Source organism: Nesoenas mayeri (genome assembly GCF_963082525.1).
Source record: "Nesoenas mayeri genome assembly, chromosome: Z".
Lineage (NCBI taxonomy): Eukaryota > Metazoa > Chordata > Aves > Columbiformes > Columbidae > Nesoenas > Nesoenas mayeri.
In genome coordinates, this window is record NC_137542.1 from 6,111,508 (window position 1) to 6,131,447 (window position 19,940).

The window sequence follows — 19,940 nt, forward strand, 5'->3', positions numbered from 1 at the left end:
GTTGGGAGCGATCCCAGCAAGGGGAGCTCAGCCAAAATCCAGTCACTTGCATAACAGTGTGCTGGAACTGTAAGGTCTGCTTAAAGCAAATATGTACAGACAGTCAGTGACAACGTCTGGTGGTGTTGGAGTGAGGGTTGTCAAGAAGTAGTTAATATCTGGTTGTAATAATTTCAGGCGGAGCCGAATCCTACCGAAGTCAATTTATTTGAGGACAAGAAAATATATTGGCAGACATAGCTGTGTATGTCAACTCTGAAAACTGAGAAGCATCATCTGCTGCTGTAAAAAGCAGGTGAAAAGACGAGCAAGAAAGAGAAAGTCATGGTCACTCATAGATTATGAAAATGAACAGTTTTGGGTTTTGACAGTTGGAAGATTATACAAATTGTGGGAGAATGGTGCTTATATCTATATTTAGTTCTCTAAGACTTTGCACTACAGAAACATTGTAACATTTCATCTTTTTACAACCTAAAATTTATCTAGAAGGTCATCCTGGAATGACAAAGCTGCCTTTTATTGCTTTATGAAATGTTTGGGTTGGCCTAAGCTAAAGCTTTTGACAGCCACTACGTTCCAGCTCTTCTTGGCTAATTCAGAATTGCTAGACAATTCAAATTCATTTAGTTTCTCATCAGTACTGGCTCTTGGTTTTGCACTGCAACCCTTATTTTGGCATTCAGCACTAACCACTAACTGGGACATAGCAAAATGGATGCTCTTGCTGCCGCAGTTGCTTCTCATTAGGAGCCCATGGAAATAGATAAATATGGGAGAAGTATTGTTTCTCAGACAGTACCTGGTGAAACTATGCTCTTGGTAAAATGAGGTTTTCGCACATATGGAGGCCCTTAGCACTGATTAATTAGCAGTTTCTGGCGGTTTATGCATGATCCAAAGAAGGAGGAGTTCTCAAGCCAGCAGTTGAGTTTGTCTTGTATCTCTGCACTTGTGTTTTTAGACTTCATTTCAGGTGATGGATGATGAGCTCTACAATGCTGATCGTCCAAACTGCAGTATCTACCAGTGAAAGGAAGGTGGTAGGGTTGTGTATGACTATTATCTTCAACTGAATGACTGTTTTAAAAAAAGAAAACTGTTTGCAGTGTCAGAAATGAAATTTGAGAAGAAAACAGGTTTATGTGGAGTTAGAATGTGTCTCAGTTTCATCTACCGGTGTGTGTGTATTTTAAAGTAACTTTAAATTTCATAGCTACATGTTTTTTGTCCTCATTTTTCAGTACATAGAATAGGTGATGTTCTGGAAATAAATGGGGGTTATACAGTAATTGAGTCTGCTCTTGGTTCATTAGCAGCAAAACAATGTGTGGGAGTACAGGAGGAGTGAAGACAACAGTTTTGTCATACAAGACTCTTAAAATGGGAGAAGCCAGTCAAGTGTTAGACTTGATTTTGTCTCAGGCTGAAATAATGGGTCAAGTGCAGCTCAGTGAGGGTGTTGTCTGGTGGGTCAGCGCTTCTGGTGAAGTTGCTTTCTTAAATATGAAGCCTCAGAGAAGGACAGAGGTTGGTCGGGGTACAAAGTTTCCCACGTTTTTCCTGGGTAACCCAAAATAGTTCAATCCTCTTTTTTCATGTTTCTCCACTTGTAAAATGGAGTGTCATAAGGGAAGATCGTTTTAAAAGATTATTAATTGCTTGGGCAATAGACATCATAAAACAATCTCAGACTACATAAGGGTAAGGTGGCCGTTTACATCTTAACTCCAATCTGAGTCTTGAAATTCATCCTCAGTTTCACAGAATCAGAGAGTGTTTGGGATCACAAGAGACCTCTGTAGACCATCTAGTCCAACCCAGTTTGCCAGTTTTCCTCTGTAGACCACATCCTGTACATGAAGCTAAGGTATGAGAAAGGCACTTAGCTGTTTTTCAGCACCAGAGTTACTCAGTTGTTAGTTCTTGGTATGGCCATCCATAGAGATGAATCTGACCTACCCTTTGTTCCTCTTTGTGAAGTCCCATCTGATACTAAAATAGAACAACTGGAGGACTCAATAAGATTGTAGCAGTTATTTACCTTCAGGTCTAGACGTTAGAGGATGCGTATAATCTCAGTAGCCAAAGCTTTATGTAAGGTTCTAATAAACTCATTTTGGTGAGACAAATTCACCCACTTGTGGTCAAAGAGGATTAGGTCATAGAATTCAGAGACACTCAGATTTTCGCATCATCCAGTCTTGTTTCACTTTCTGGCCAGAGAACAGGCAGCGTTTTTTCACTGGGGCTGGTTCTGTGCAGTGCAGAAGCGTTAGTGCCTCACAGACAAAGCTTATGCAAAGCTTTCAGTACTAGAATCATAGGGTCGCACAATAGTTTGGCTTGGAAGGGACCTTCAAAGCTCATCCACTGCCACCCCTGCCATGAGCAGGGACATCTTCACCAGATGAGGTTGCTCAAAGCCTCACTCCCTTCTTGTTGTGGACAATAAGATCGGAAAAAAATAATATCTTATACTTGCACATCCTGGTACACTATGCATTTGGAAAATAAGGACACGAATGTCTGGAAATACCGTAATGGAAATTTTGAAGCCTGGATGCACTTCTGTTCCATGGCACACACCAGTGTACTCACGGGAAGCACGAGGGTTGCGTTCACGTACAAACCACTGCTTTTCAGGTAGTGAAGTACTGGACCATTTGCATTCACCTCTTCACTAAATAGGCTAAAAAAAATCAAGATACATTAGATTTCTATTTTCGCAGGTAATTTATTTGATCTCTGTGGACAATATCGGCTTTGATAAGCAAATAAACAGAGGCTGGACAGAAGTTTTGGAGCTTGTATTCACTGAAGTATTTGAATTTTTAAGCAGAATGGAAAGTATTGATTTCACAGGATTTCGTTTGTCTTTTAGTTACTTTCCCAGTTCTAACACACCTGAATATAGAGTTCTGTGTTCTAATCCATCTAATTCATCATGTTTCTCCAAGTCAGTGACTACTAGCATTGCAGAATATCTGACCCTGATTGCTTACTTTTGCAATGCGATTATGAGAAACATTTAAACACATATATAATTAACCCCAGTTATCTTCATATCTTTTATTACATGGTTGACCAAAAGTCTGGCATGTCCGCATCTGTATAAAGAACCTGTCTGTTGTTTTAAAGGCACTCAGGCAGGTAACAACATTGCGTTTGTATTTAACTCACCTGAGAGACACTGCTGAATAGTTAACTCATGGAGTGCCAGCTGAGATTTAGAGGAAGCAGGTTATTTACTAGTTGGCAGTTGACTTGTTTAATTTGCTAGTTAAAAAAAATCTACCATTAACTATGCATTTTCACATGTGAGTGAAGTGCTTTTTCTTTTAAATCCATAACTTTTTTTTTAAGCAAATTTGTTAAAATTTGTTCTAGTGGAGGTTACCACTAAACCTTACTTTTGTAGTGCGTGTATATACTAAAGGAATTGTCAAGTAGTTTGCTTCATTCACCAACTTGTAATCATGAGATATGGTCGGAATGGCATGGGAAAGATATGTCGACACCCTGTTTGAAATACAAATGTTACATGTTCTTCTTATATAAAGGGGAAAAAAAAATACCAACCTAAACCCAACCCACCGAAATAATGTAAGGCTGTCATGCCATCTAGTGGCAGTTTTTCATTCTCATTTTAGCTCAACCCATATTATTCTAAAGTATTATTTTTAGCCTTGTGGAGCTGACCTCATGCTTTACAAGAGCATCGTTTCAGTAAGACACATGAGCAGAAAGAACTTTTCTGTTTCTCTTCCTGCCTGGCATTGCTATTTGATATTAAAAAATCAGTTTAAGTAGCATTTAAGTAGTGAAAATAACCGAGAGTTAGTGAATTAAAAATCAGTAACAACACATATCTCTTGCGTTTTGATATAGAAATAGCGACCTATTTATAAATAAAAAGAAAATGGATCTGTAAGCTTCTGTGTAAGGCTGTAAAACATCTTGTTTTTAGAAGTCATTGGTTGAAGTCTCACAGGCAAACAGGTGCGGCACCTTTACGACTGATTCCATGACAGCTGGGGTTAAACCAGCTCGTTTGGGGTTTCACCCCGTCCTCGCACTCACTTTTTCTAGCTCACGTGTGTGTGTGTGTCTCCTGGAAACTATAGTATTGACCGGGGGTCTGCTGGGTACGTGATCATCTGCCTCGGCCCCCTTGCCCTGGCAGAACCTGCTCCCGGGTGGCTCATTGCAGCAGCCATCCAGCAGTAAGGGAGACGAGGAAGGAGAAATCCTCCCGCGTCCCTTTAAAGCCGTTTTGGAGTGACTGTGTTACTTCTATGAATTGTCCACAGAGGAGTCGTTGTTTGCACAGGGAATGAGGATTCCTAATTCCAGCTGCTAAATTACGTGACTAAAGCTGGAAGATGCAGGCATCTCTCAGACTGGTCTTTGCAGGACCAAAATGTGTATCTATATCAATTCTAAAACATTTTGTTTCTTTTTAAACCCTTTAGAACTCTTTCAATTATTGCCTTACCTTAATGCTTATGTAGTTTCCTAGTTTTCCAGGACGTTTACCTTTTATTATCCCCCATTTGAATTTTCATTCAAGCAGCCACATTTTGTTACAGTAGCATCCTTCTTCGACGCTTGCCTTTCACTGCTAATACTCAGGTTTTCCCCGCTTTTGCAGCATTACCTGTACCTTTTCTTTAAACTAAAACATACCAACCATTAAAAATTAAGCAGATCATGACTGCAAAGTTAGCTGGATTTGCTGCATGCTCACGCCCATCCTAAATTCCAGTGGAGCAATTGAGATAATTGCAGGTAAGGGAGTGAAAAGCTGAAGAATTGGGCCCTGAGCAGAGCACATACAGTGAAGTCCCAGAAGCTTGGAAAATATGATGAATTGTTAAAACATTACTGCAAGTGAATGAATTGTCAGCAAAGCTACAAATACAGCTTGTGAGTAAAGCTGGCAACTTTGATAGGATGTGTGAAACATTGAAAATAGGTTTTAAGGGGGATTTTTTTCCCCCTGTGTTTATATAATTGATGTTAGAAAGAAGAATTTTCTTGTATTTTTAGGATATCCGTTGTTTGTAAATGCACACACCCCGGTATAGCAGACTGATACCCACTGGGAATATGCAAGTGCATAAAATTATGCATATGTCTAATTCTTTGCAAAATTGGGGTCTGTGCATTTTTGTAATTGCCAGTATCATGCTATATTTTAAAATATTTTAATTTTAAAAATTATTTTGATTTTTAGACTATGTGAGAGGGGATTAGCATCTTCAAGTAGTTTGTGCTTGTTCCTCTCTCTTTTTTTTTTTTGTTCTCTCTAAATAGTAGGAATAAAGTCAGCTTTGAAAAGATAGAGGTGTCCGACATCTGCTGGCTTGGATAATTTTACCCTGCAGTTGTGGTAATGGTTTTACTGCTCGTAACTGTTAGAACAAATTAAAACTGCTCAGCTTGAGTAGCTAAATAAGCTCTGAGCCCACGCATCCCCCGCCTCCCCTTCCACATCCACAGACCCGCTGCTGCTGGGCACAAATCGTCTGCCTAGGAGATCTGTGGCGAACTTCTGAATTTTATCCTGAAAATTCAAGTTCTCTGTGAGATGAACCTCAGAAATTTAAGGTTGCTGACCATACACCACAATTGGCATTACAGTTGCTGCTGATGTGTACTGAAGAGCAGGAGAAGGGTTGCCATTTGTCTGCAGTGCTTCCATCTGCTGAGGTTAATTCAGTTCCTGTTGTGGTCTGGTTCTTGCTTTTTACATGAGCTTGGGTGCTTGGGTTTGAAGCCAAAATCCTTGGATGATGATAACGGGTGTAGCTTCAAAAGATTATATTTATTAAACATAAAAGCAGGAATAACAAACTCTGCCTTGTCATTGTCAAAGTTGTTCCAAAAAATCAACTGTATATCCTAACCAGGGGTGACTACGAGGTTTAACAAATCTAAGGAAACGCTTTCTCAGGTGTAGTGATCTGTGTGTGTGATGTCTGAATTCTAAAAGCTCAGATTGTTGATTTTTTAGAGAAGGTCATGCTTTTTGATGTCCTTGTTTTAGCTTCCCAGGATTGAAACACTGTGTTTTCTATAACACTTGCATGTGTTAAAAATTAAAAGCTATTAACCTGGTTTAAATGCATGTGAGTAAGAGCCCTTCTAAAATTGCACTTCTTTCAAAATTTCCATTAAATATCATATGCAGAACTTCACTGCTTTCTTTCTCACTTGCTAAATCTTCTTGAGCATGGGATAATATTTGCCACGAAGTGAGACAGATGTAACAACAGTACAATTCCTAAAGATCCTCTGTCATCAAAATGAGTGTTGTTTACCTTCTCAAATTTCTGGAGAAGTAACCAGGCGAGCAGGCAGATCCTGCTTTTAGCATCACAGGGAAATGTTTAACTAGGAACAAAAGATTTGGGGTTGATTTTTTGTTTGTTTGTTTGTTTGTTTGTTTGTTTTTAAAGACTTTTTTTTCTTGGTTTTTCTACACAGAGTGTGCAGGGTATGTATTACAATATTCTTCGCTCTGGTAGAATGAGGCTTGTATTTCTTGATCAGGGATAAGGCATTAATTTTGTTTGAAGTGCTGTTTTTCTTGTAACTTTTCAAATTTTAGATGTGAAAGACAGAGGTCAGTGAATGGCTTTAAAAATATATATATATTACACTTATACTCTAAATTAAATCACACCTCACTATTACTATTTAGAGGTTGCTGGGCCATGTCAGGCTGCTCTTAGAAAATCATAAGTACATAAATTGTTTTTTCAGGGACCTTTTTCTGCAGTGCAGAGAATAACTTGCTCATGTAATTAGGTTTGGTCATCAGGAAACACTAGTGTAGTGAGACATACATCTTGGTGCTGAGAATCTAACACGACTTCATGTGAAACAGTGTAGATTGAAACACCTAGTTTGATATGTAATGGTAGATTACAAGATGTGTAGTGTGTAACCCAAATTTAATGTCTGAAATGCATTAGCAAAATATAAACCAAAGACCTGTAACACTGTGGTAGCCATGTGGGGGGCGAAGGGGGACGACAAGTGTTGTGTAATTAACAGAAAAATGCAGTTGAATAGGAGAATATTTTTTTGTTAAGAACTGATGATATTGTGTCCGAGCTTTGGGGAGGGTAAGTTTCATGTTTGTGCTTATCAGCAGGCTGTGCCAGCGCAAGAGTGTCATTTTGAGAGCTAATTTAGCTTAGACCTGGTTAGAATTAAAATGTGTTAATGAAGAGTGTCTTACACAACTGTGGTGACTGTTATTGCTGATGGAGATGTCCACAAAAAAAAAAACAAACATAGAGGAAACAAAATAAATGAAAGTGTATGAATGGTAAACAGACTTGGATAAATTCAATTTACACATATTTTACAGTTCAGCACTGGCACTCTTCAAGAGTACAAAACCCCATTTCATTGAGAATGGAGGCGTATACACCAGTGCTGGTTGTAAAGCACTTCTAAAGCACTTTGTAAAGTGTTGGAGTCTTGAGATATGTTAAAATGTTACCTCATTGTCATTTTTCAGTACTACTACCATAATAAGAAAACTAAATAAAAATATCAAGCACTCTTATATCTTATAATTTGGACTATAAGTAGTTAAATTATGTCAGTCATTTTAACAGGGAAAAGAGTTTGAAAATGAAAAAATCATGAATATGAGTTGTATTTTCGGAGACAGAAGATATGACTTGGCAAATAAATTAATTTTTCAATGGAGGAGAGGAGAACAAATATTTTTTGTTTGTTTCACTTTTCTTCTTGCAGAGCTTTAAATGAATAAATGAAGAGTTTTGGTCATTATGACAGTTCCCATCTGGCTTGAGACCTTGATGGTGGCAGCTTGGATGCTCTTGCAATATCTGCTCTTCAAGTAGCAGCATAATTTATTTAAATAATTTGTCATTGCGTATATACAAATTAAGTCCGTGGTTCCATTTTCAGCTTCTAGTGACAAGCAGTGTTTAGATTATGGTGACTGAATTATAGAAACCAACTATAACCATTTCAGCCATTTTCTGTACCAATTGCTAAAACTGTATTTCCCTTTTATTTTTTAATTTCTGGTGTGCTTGTTATTCTTCCAAGAGGTATTCTCCTGTCAGGACCATCTTCTACCTCTGAGGGTGTTGAGACATATAATCTAAGGAGATCGTTCTGAACTTGATAATTCAGGCATTAAAAAAAAAATAAGTATGCTGAAAAGCAGTTATAACTAGTTTTTGTTTGCTTCTAAATCCATTATTTTAGACATGGTTTTGGGAAGCCCTGCAGAGCACCATGTGGTGCCAGCAGAACCCGTTCCTCTGCTTTCCTAAGCCACGTAACATGCAGTAAGAGTGTGGCACCAGGTCTGGATGGAGCCGTTGTTAGAGGTGGGTCCTCTCTGCACTGCCCATTGCTGCCCCTGCAGAGCAGAGGTCCCTGGCAGGCAGATGAGTCCACCTGAACTCACTGGTGGCTGGTGCCACATCCCTGGAGACATCCTAGGCCAGGCTGGACGGGGCTCTGAGCAACCTGAGCTGGTGAAGATGTCCCTGCTCATGGCAGGGGGGTTGGATTTGATGACCTTTGAATGTCCCTTCCAACCCAGACTGTTCTATGGTTGTATGACGCTGCACGGAAGCACCTGAGATACGTAGAACACCTTGCCTCTCACGAGATATTCTGTGGGAGCCATCATCTTGGGCACAGCCTGGGGGCCGAGCTGCACACGGGGCATCATCAGTGGCTTCAGCACTTGGTGCATCAAGCACACCGCCCATGGGGGCTCCATGCGTCATAGTTAGTAAGTCACTTTGCTGGGAGATGGTCACGCTCCGAGGGTATATTTTGTCTGGCTGTGCCTGTTGAAACCACTGCCCAGCTTTCTGTGGCGGCCTTGAGTGTCGTCGGGTAAACCAGATCAGTGTTGTGCTTCAAAACAAACCTTCCCTCCTGCTTTGACCAGGCAAACACATATTTTCCCAAGCTGAAAAGGCCTTTTAGTACACCTAGCTGGGAAGATATGAACGTGAACCTACATTAACATTGTTATTTTCAGCTATGCTGACTGGGACAGGTGGGTATTTTTGTGCCTTGTAGACAGGGTTTTCCTGTTCAAACAGTACTAGTTTCATTTTATTCTCCTCAGCCCAAGCTTTGTTCACTGGCATTTCAGCTCTTGCTATTTTTACGGTTAGCAGGTGTTTGCACCTCTCCGTTACTCGTGCCCAATAACTGCAGTAATTCTTTCTGAACTGCATTTGTGTGTTTTTCTGGTGTCTGTGGGTTTGTTACATGAGGTTGTGCTGTCCAGGATAACAAGTCATATTACATAATATGTACATACTGTAACAGATATGGATATTTACAGTAAAGTCAATCCCATTAGGAATTCAGTCTCAATACAAATTGAAATGTAAGCAATATTCAGGATTAGTTTTTTGACTGTGTATTACTGTAAATTTTGCAATTTATGTGGGGCAAAATGTGGTTGATAAATGTTAGTGTTATGAGTGAAAAGGGATAAAAATATCAATGCAAAACCCCCACTCTATTTTGAAGCAGGTAAATTATATTCCCAGCTTTTGGAAGCAAAGTAAATTTAAAGATAAATAGATTTATTGCAATATCTCATACTTTCAGAACACTGTCTTATTACTTTTTTTATTCCATCACTATTAGGTGCAAGAAAACTAAGCCACACCATATTCTAGAGTCACCCAACAACTAAAAGAAGGCAAAATAAGAATTGCACACCTGACAGAGAAATATGTATGCAACTTTCTATGCCTTTGTGTCATCAGCTTCCTGGTGGATTTTTTTTTGTGAAAATATTTTTCCTGAATACTGGAATCAAAATGTGGGCAGTGGGGCTACTGTTCTTCAATGTTTCTTCTTCAAAGATTTCTCTACTAGAAACCTATTGCCTGCTTGTCCTCTTGTATTTTACGAGGTTTTGACATTGAAGATGCACACATGCACGCAACACACGGAATTCTGTTACATACAAAGTTTATAAGATAGTTTTACTCTTCTTGTACATGGCTGGATTCTTTCTTTAGCATGAAGATAACAAAAAGTACTAGAATGTGTGTCGCTGTCATTCAAATTCTTGAACTTCAAGTCTTTTTAGCATTTGAACATGACAGGATGCTGTAAGTAAGAGCAGGAAGCTTACTAATCTTAACATTTCCCATCTTGGTTTTATTTTCTGTAGTCTCTCTTTTAGTCTTTTCTATTTTTTTAGTACTTTGTTTTTGTTCTTACTTTAAGTTGATAAATAAATATATACTGAGGTGACTACACAAAAATGGTTGCCTATCTGGCTTGTTTTTCACGGAGTTTATTAGAAGTTTCCAGTTGCATTCATTTGGTGTCAGAATCGTGACAGCAGCCTTCAAGATGCTATTTGTGATACGAAATTACTGAGTTTTGTACGTGGAGGCAGTAATTACAATATACAGTGTTCGCAGATGTGTGTAGTTAGGTGTTCTCCAAAATCACGTACCAGATTCTTATGTTATTGCTGCAGCTTGTATGACACGTGTTTCCAAGTGCTGGTGGCATCTCAGCTGTGCCTTACATATGACATGCTTCTTTTTTAAAAAAATGTTATTTTCTTTTTAATTTTTGTTTTGGGTTTGACTCTGGGTTATTTTGGGGTTTTTTTGGTGGTTTTGTTGTTGTTATTTTTTTCTTTTGTTGTTGTTGTTTTCCTTAATCCATTAGTGTATGTTCATTTGGGAAGTTAATTGAAGCTTAGGGTAGTGCACAACAGTGTTGTTTACAGCTCCTCACATTCAGCGTAACGTCTCTGTTGTGGGTTAGAGCAATTTGAAGGTTGCAGTAGCGACTGGAAGCCCTTCAGAACCATTTCAGCACATGGAAATAACCGTGGGATGGAGCCGCTCTGGTAATACCCTTCTTCCTCAGTCAGATCAGCTGCAAGAGATTGGTTTCCCTTAGAGAGGCTTTGCAAAATCTGAAGCAAGATGTGGCCTTGAAATGCCTGATATATTATTTGAAGAGCATCCTACATCGTTTTGCACAGAGAAGGCTCTAGGATAAAACATCTTGTGCCCCACTGTGTTCTCCCTAGCTGGTATCTAAAGTCATTGCTGCTTTACCTATCTTTTGGCATATATTTCCAGATCAATTATTTTTTGCTGTTTTTACCCTGACTACTATTTGAAGAGTCATATGTCTGTAATCCTTAGCTGGAAGAAGAAGTGTTCTTCTACATTGTGCATTACTGCACGTAGTGGAGGGATTCATTAAAGGTTTTTTGGACTATCAACATGCTGAATTTTGAATTGAGACAGGGATGATGTAGCAAGCAGAAAAGTCCGAGTCTTCAACCTGTGAAGCATTTATTTTTTGCCTTCAGAAGACAAGCGCTGCACAGACCAGTTAAAACCCTGTTAGCACTGGTCTTAATTTAGTGGCGAAATTTTGAATCCATTACTTCTTGTGGTGTATGTGCTGCACTATTGTTAAGTGAATGGAAAGAAAAGGTTTCCAAGAAGTCAAGGAGAGAGCTGCTAGCCATAAGAAATTTAAGGCCTTGGTTGTTCCTCCCTAAGCCGTGGTCATTTCAGCAACTGTGAACAATAAAATAAAACTAGATCAGAGACTAAATGTCAGCTTGCTTTTCCTAATTACAAAGAACGTACTGAAACATCACACATGACAAAAATGCCTGCTGTTGAGTTCTTGTCTTTCAGAATGCCTAGCACTTAATAGTATGTGTGTGTCTTGAAGCTTGAAAAATATGCACCTATTTTAGTGAGAAGTTGTTAATTTAATATATTTTCATTAAACTGTTTCACAGAATTTCCTTGGTGTCTTGATATATCTTGGTAGAACTTCTCTGGACAAAGATGACATTGGTAATGGAGGGAGAGAAGCTTAGTAACTGACACAAAAAATAGGTTATTTAAGTATTTCTTTTGGTGGTGGAATTTTTGTGGTAAACTTCAGTATGAAATGCTGGTCCAAAACAGTGTAAATTTTTTAGATATGTCTTTGAACATCACCATCTTACCATTTTCTGCAGTGCTGTATTTATCAAAACATTAGTTGTTTTAGTTGTGTTCCCCAGTTTAGTTGTGTTCCCCAGTTGTTCATATATGTTCCTGCCTATAGAACTGTGCAGTTTTGGTATCCATGGATCACCAAGAACCATAAAATTTATTTGAAATTTACGAGTTGGAGTCATTAATTGCAGTTCCACTTGGGTTCAGTTACTCAAAGAATGGGAGAAGACTTAAACACACCCAATATATTTAAGGGAAATACACAGATATATAAATATTTGCTGTATATAAACCTTTTTTATAAGACAAAGTTGTATCAAAGAGGCTCCTGTAGTTCCTCCATGCAGTGAACTAACAAGTCAGTTAAGAATCGATGCACTGGCTCTCAAGTTAAAGTCTGGTTTGATGCCTGCTTAGGAAGCAATGCCTCAAAACAAGACAAACTTGTGACATGGATCAGTGCAGAGAAGAATCCCAGGCTTACCCTCTGAGGCTTATATTAAGTAGACTTGAGACCTTCCTAGATCTAGACCTTCTCAGAAATCTGAAGCAACTACCGACCTCAGGGGCGCAGCAAAACAAAAAGTATGGACTCTAATTGTTAGGAATTAGAAACAATGTGACTCATACTTTGAAAAGTGAAATTACGACTTATTGTATGTGAGTAAACCTCTTTCTCTCCTTCATGCAGGACGGTATTTGTTTCAAATATTATAAATAAAATTTTGATTCTTTAAAAAAAAAATGACTTCATAGGTATTTTTATAAACTTCATAGAAAGGGTAACCCACTGGGAAGAGAGGGGACAAGCAGGCTTCCATCCTGCTTGAAAAGCATAGTTGTTCTGCCAATAATGCACTATTATGTATAGTATTAATATTAATAATGTGATTCTACGTTAAGATACGGTTGACTTGAGAGACTTTGATGATTTCACTTTTATGAGCTGTACAACTGTAAATAAATTTAAGGTTTCTTTGCGGAATGAGGAGGTGAGCCAAATCTGAGACATGCACCGGAGTGTGCTGCACTCCATACAATGCACTTGGTTAACCTTTATGGAAGTTCTTTGAAATTCTAATTTCCTCACAGTTTTACTGCTTTCCAAGGGTATTCAAGTTTATAGCCTTCACCACATGCTCAACCCTTTTTCTCTTTCATTCTCATCACAGAATCTCATCATTAGAGGGGTGGCATGGAGAAGCCTCCCCTTCTATAGCACATAATTTCAAATGCTCTTTCTATTGTTCTTTCCACAATTGCCATTGAACTTTCTTCTCCAGTTTGTAAACCCTCTGTATTTCAAATGGCTTTCTAGTACCTGTTTTGAACGTGTGTTTATGTAGGTTACATTATTTCAGCTTTCATCTGATTCTGAGGTGGGAAAGGTTCTGTTGAATCTTTTTCCTTTATCTCTCCCATGTCTCCAATGACAGTGTCATGAACAGAAGTGAGCTTGTCTTTCATGATATAAAGAATCAGTATTTTTTGTCCTTGTCTTCACAGTCATAGCATACTTTTAGCTCTTCGTTTTCTTCTGCAGTGATAGGTATGCTTGCTTGCCAAAATGATCCTCTTCATCATCTGTTTAGTCAGATGTTTGTGCATTTTTGCTGTAGATCTCACATTTGCCACTGATCATGTAGCTTTCTAGATGTGTAGATTACTGTCACACTTCAGAATGGAATAAGTAGATCTGTTAAATGTATTTGCTGGTATTACCATTTGTTTATTTTTTATTTGTGGTCCTGGTTTAAGGGACTGACCTTCTTTGTGGGCCATAAAGTTGTATAATAGCAGCCCAGAGCCTCTAGAACCTCACAGGGTGCAGCAGGATGGTATGACAGATTTGGATGTATGTTATGTTTGGTTTTGAGAGTAGATGTACTGAGTGATCATGGAATTACGTATAGAGTGATGGGAGGAGTAACACTGAATTAATATGGTTCATATAAAGCACAAAAGTTAAAAATATGTTATGACATAAACTTGAAATCTGTGCCCTCACTAGCTAAATCTATTGCATTTTACTGTATTATGAAAAACCAAATGGAAAATATTTGCCAGTCATTACGCTGTTACTCGCCTCTTGCTGTCCCAAGAAGATTTTTCTTTTATATTCCAGAGTTCTTATCTTTCCCTGTTTTCCATTCAAATGGATAGATGTGTGATTATATGATTTACATGGTTTATTTTTCTTCACAGTTAATGCATTAAGTTGTTTATATTCTGTGTTCACAGTAGCTATAACAGAGTTTTAAATAATGTATCTTGGTTGATGCATTTGCTAAGAATCTCTAAATTTATTTAGTTCTGATAAACATCATGGAATAATACACTGAATGCTCTCAGGAGATGTGTGAGCTGGATGCCTGAGGTGTGAGCACGGCACAAGCCCTACTCCCAATGACTCAATGCAGTATTTATAAGTGAAGTTTAATTTTTTTGTTGTTTTTTTCCTCAGCCTTTCATGTCCCCTCGGTACCCTGGAGGTCCAAGGCCACCTTTAAGAATACCCAATCAGGTAAGAATGTACCGCTAATGCACCATAGTGGCCCAGGGTAGTGGTTCAGTCCTGGGAACAGGACATGTTGTCTTGTTGGTTACCAGTGGCTCATTGGCTATAAAACATACTCAGTCCCTCTCCACCACATTTTGTCTGATCATTAAATAGTTATTCTGATAGGTGTGGCCATGCCACTCCCAGCTCATTTTCCCGTGCTTAATTAGTGTCTACACCTCAAAATGTATTGTGCATTACGCCTGTTTACAGAGGGAGGATATAATTGTCCTGTGTGATGCTGCATTAACCTCATCCAGCCAGTGCTACCTGCTCTGAGAACATCCCCATAGCTGTTCCACTCTCCAAGCTTTCCTAACCACATGAAGCAGTTAGCTCTGAAAATTATTTTTACTTAATTCTGTGTAAAATGCATCACTCCCTCCTATTCTTTGTGGGATATAGGAGGTATATTTATTTCACAGTAAATATGGAGATTATTGTTGAGAAACAGACATCATAAAGTACTCTATGGTTCTTATAGACACTATGAGGACTTCATAAAAGAATTAGATTCCCAATTTTATCTCATCTCCACCAGAGGATATACATGCTGGTGTAACAGGAATGAGTAATGAGCTGCTGTTCGTCAGCAAAGACCTTTATTGGCCCATCTGTGAAAAGACGGTTCTGCAAGCAGATAGCATTTGTATTTTTAAGTTCTCCATAGTGCAGATAGAGGAGGAGAAAGCGGTTGTCAGCAGATGAAAAGTTAGAGTTAAGCAGACAGAAAAATATCAGCAGAGCTCTGAAAGAAAAACTGGGTCAGTTACAATATTGGGAAAGTTGGTATGACAGATGGAATGGGTTTTTTTGATCCAACTTAGACTTCCAGTACTGCTGGTTTTGTTGTCAAAGCTTGATGAGGAGTCTTTTATGCTCCAACCTCAGTCCTGGCCATCTTATGTCAAAAAACTTGTCTATAGCACTGGCACAATATTGCCAGAAAGTTGAAGTTTAAAATTCAGTGAGCTGAATGTATCGGGTCACAAGACTTCTTCAAATGTTTCTGCAAATCAGACATGGTGATGTTTGGGAGCAGGTTAAGTTACCTGTAGCATGGCTGCTTTCTCAGAAGTAAATGGGTGGCTTAATTAATATTGTTGAAATGATCATCAAGGGACAATGTGAGAGTACAGTGTCATCAATACTTTAGTTAAATATTTGCTATGAGCATACTGTAACTCCGTACAAAATATCCTCTTGATTTTTATGTCTTCCAGTAATCTCTTAGTCAAAGATACACCAGTGTTTGAGTTTCACATATTTCTTTATTTCTCTTTCTGTGTTTCTGAGCACTGTAAATAATGGCAGGTAGAAACTGGATGTGGTGGATGCTGTGAAAGCTCTGCCAACGTGCAGTTTTAGCTTTGGAACTGTTTTTGTCTGCATATTGTGATATTTTCAGTTCAGAGCTGTAACATAATCACATAATCTTAGTGAATTACAGCTCTTGCAATTCATTTACATTATGCTGCATTCATGAATGGTTGCTTTTAACAACGCTGACATTATTTAAGTTACAGTATAGATGGGGAGTATGTGGAATTAATAAACTACTGTAGCGCAGCTTTAAGCCTGAAATTTTGATTAGCTGGAAGTCAGTAAATATCAGAACTAAAACTGCCTCTGTAACTATTAACTAGTCCTTAGTGTCTTGCAGCAGGGATTGTGTTTCGTAGATAAGGGAGGGTAACGCAGCGCATGTGTGCACAGCACAGTCCAGTGCTGGGTAAGGGTTATCTGAGCTAGATCTAGGCTTTGTAGCAAGGACAATTAGTACTGACCCAGAGCCACACTCGTGCCTCTAAATTGTGTCCAGTGCTTGGTCACACTCTACGAGATCAAGCCCTGCTGTGCATAGTGCATTGTGCTGCACAGGTACAATTGTTTTTCTTGAAAAGTGGTGTGATGTGTTGGAAAGGAACCACAGTCCCTCGTGTAATGATCTACGGTGTAATGATCATGTGAGTTAATTCTTTGGTCATCTGTGGTCACAGCAGCAAATCCCTCTGTGTCCTTGTGTGTCACTTGTCATCCTTGGCAGTTCCTGCTGGGCTAATGTTTGACACTTATCTGTGCATTTCATGTCTCTGTGCTGCATTTTGTCCTGACTTCAAGCCACTGGAGTGCATGTAAAAGTTTTAAATTATGTCATCTGAGATTATATGTTTATCTCATAAATCTTACAGTACCTTTTCACTGTATTACCTCTGAGGTATTAACATGTATATTAATTTTGAATTTCCTACCTCTTGTGGAAATAAACTTTATAATGTTTACAGATGAGTTCCCCTTTGTATGTATCCAAGCCTCCTATAGTATTTTCAGCTCAAGAGTAACTTATCCTTTCCCTCAGTATGCAATAACTGAATAGACTACTTACATAATAACAGATTTACTCATCCTGGACTCATTTGTACTGAAAATGTGGTGTTGTTTTGAAATGCTAAACAGCACCTAGTGGGTCAGCTGAAGATCCGTTCATAAAAACATATTCCTAGTTGACTAAGCTATAGGTAAGAGACTGTAGAAATTAGCCTTAAACCTAATTCAGTTACCATAAACCCAAAGGGCAAATGAAATGTAGAGACATAGAAGCAATGTGTTTGATTTGGACCAGTGGTGAATCAAGAACACAATGTACCTTCATGCTTGAAGGCAAATTTAGGAGCAAGCTTTGTGACTGTTGTTATCTCCTGTAGACTAATAAAAAGCTTATCTTGGCATTGGTGCCCTTCAAGAGTAGGAATGCCCCCCACGCCACAGCCGAAATTAGCTGTACCCTGCGAATTCTGTGCAGTTGGCTCGGCTGCAGCTCACTCTTGGAGAATACTGGTGTCTGCATCCTGGCCTCTGAAAAGAAATGTTAAAATAATGGTTAAAAGGGAAAACTGTAGTAACATAAGCTTTGGGTAAGTTTCCACGTACCCAAGAAAAAGGCAGTATTTGAAAGTTAAACAATGAGTAAGCCAAAGTGAAGGAAGAAGTATTGGGGGTGTGAAGGTGAATTAGGCAATTATATTTTGGAGATTATTTATACATAATTCCATAGAAGTCCAAGAGTTTGCCCATGCAAAATGCATAGTCAGGGTTGTAGGATGTTTGGGACTTTTAATTTAGTTGGGCACTTAGGACATTTAGTTGAGTCATTAGGAAAGTTAACTTTTCCACATTACTCTTGATTCAGAAAAACGTTTGGGATTTAAACCCAAAATATCTACATTATATGTTTAACATAAATTTTGAAGCATTTTTGTGCTTTTAACACATGGTTTCTATGCTTGCAGGCACTTGGAGGTGTCCCAGGAAGTCAGCCATTATTGCCTAGTGGGATGGACCCAACACGGCAGCAAGGTGAATTAAATAATTATTTTGACCATTCAAAAGTACCGTCTTCTCAAACTTGTGTATTTCTTTCTGTTTTTGAAAGCTTACTGCAGCTTTTTAAGCTTGGTGTTAATTAAAAATAAATGTTATGTTAAAGTTGTTTTACAAGATAATTGTGTATCACATAGTGTTTTAAGTTACATGGTTTTATTTGCAGGGCATCCGAACATGGGTGGGCCGATGCAGAGAATGACTCCTCCAAGAGGAATGGTTCCGTTAGGACCACAGGTACCTTCCACAGGCAGATACCCATTTCTATTGATAGGCCTGTATTTATACTATATTACTCTGGCTTTCCATAGCTTGAAGATGGCCAGGACTTGTTCTTCTAATCCCATTTTAAAATAGTTTTAAAAAATTTATATTTTGCAAAAATTAATTCTTGGTTGCACCTGTAGGAAGTCTCAAATGAAAGCATCAGTCATTTTAATTAAGAGTTGAAACTAAAAGAGGAATTCTTTCACTGATTTCAGAAAAAATTACGTTTCTCCTACAACCAGTGTATGTTGTAGTCAAAGGCTGACATTGTAAAGGAGACCAAGGCCTGAGTAGGTATCTCCTCATCCTGCCAGCCATGCTGTTCAAGAGGAAAGGATTAATACTTCTAACTTGGACAAACTCTTTGTCCCAAAAATACCTCCCCAAATTCTGTCAAGTCTTCCTTTCACCTGCTATTGATCTAGATTTTTGGTGAATGCTAGAGAGGTTTTAATGTAAAATGAGAAGTTCATGCTGCCATTTTCCCCCCTCGTCAATCGTAAGAATCTCTCTAGCTGTGTTTTTAAGAGCGAAGCAACCTTGGATTGCAAGAATCAGCCTTCTCCATGGTGCTCACCTGCTCATAATTTTTCATAGGCTCCTTCTTCAAAATTGTAAAAAATATAAGTGGATATTTGTCGGTATTACATTTCAACAGTAAATTAAGGTAGAAAACAAATTAATGAAATATGAAATCCAAATATGAAATGTAAATCCAAAAGATTATTCTGTATTTTGTCAGCACTTTCAGTGAGAGATAATTTAGATGGTTGTGTTTCATACTTGCCTAGCCAGTATTTTGTTTTACAGCATGCTTGTTGTGCCCACACTTTGTGTTTTCACTTCCCTGTATCAGATAATCTTTCTAGTGACTTCTTTGTTCCTTGGAGTAGCAACCAAATTTTAAATTATTAAATAGCTTTGCCTTTCAAATCTGTTCATAACTGTCTCTAAAATTTTGCGTCTTCTTGGTAGAAACCAGTTGTGCATTTCTACACCACATCTGCTGTGTGACCAACACACCACTATTAAATAAGTTTGGTATCATTTCTGTAGCGCTGAAGTGTGTTTAACACTTGCCTTTTGGAGGTAGAGACGCTTTGCAATGCTGCCATGTGAGATTGAGCTGATACTTTATGCAGCACGATTAGTCACACAGCAGGCAAATCTCATGCCAGTTTTTATAAGGATAGTTCTTCCATTTTTGCAGTCTCTTAAAATCAACTGGTTTTGTAAGGTTCTTCTGTACTGAACATCCTCTTAAAATGGGGAAAAATGTTGCTAATCTACACAAAAATTAAGTTCACAATCAGTCTTTTCTATAAATGGTTCATCTTCTATGTTTGCATTTGAGATTTAGGATCGTCTCAGAATGGAGTTCTAAAAGCAAATTTGATAAATCTTTCAGACCAGCTTTTAAGCTACGGTTAAAGTTGACATCGATGTGCCTGTAGCGGGAGGCCCTCCTGCCTTGCGACCGGCCGTCAATTGGGAAACAATGTCCTCATACAGAAATGCATATGCAAATTAAATAGTATAAAGCAAAAAGCAGTGGATGCTTTTAAATGCTCAGTCTGTGAAAAATGCCAAAGAATTTGGTTTGAGCTTTTTCCAAGCTGTGGTTACGCTAGGTGAGTGGGGTACTACACCCAATCTGTGACTGCTGCTTCTCCTTGTCTTTCTTATTTGCTGGTGGGCCT

The 19,940-nt window shown here is 38.5% G+C and overlaps 1 protein-coding gene across 7 annotated transcripts in view; it reads left to right on the top strand.

Annotated features, from left to right (window-relative positions):
- Positions 1-19,940, top strand: part of SSBP2 (single stranded DNA binding protein 2) — a 177,579-nt gene that overhangs the window by 126,493 nt on the left and 31,146 nt on the right. For all 7 annotated transcript variants that reach the window (XM_080361979.1, XM_080361983.1, XM_080361980.1 and 4 more), the window contains 3 exons: positions 14,497-14,556; positions 17,883-17,949; positions 18,140-18,210. In XM_080361979.1, coding sequence (XP_080218105.1) covers positions 14,497-14,556; positions 17,883-17,949; positions 18,140-18,210 — 198 coding nt within the window. The remainder of the gene's footprint in view (positions 1-14,496; positions 14,557-17,882; positions 17,950-18,139; positions 18,211-19,940) is intronic.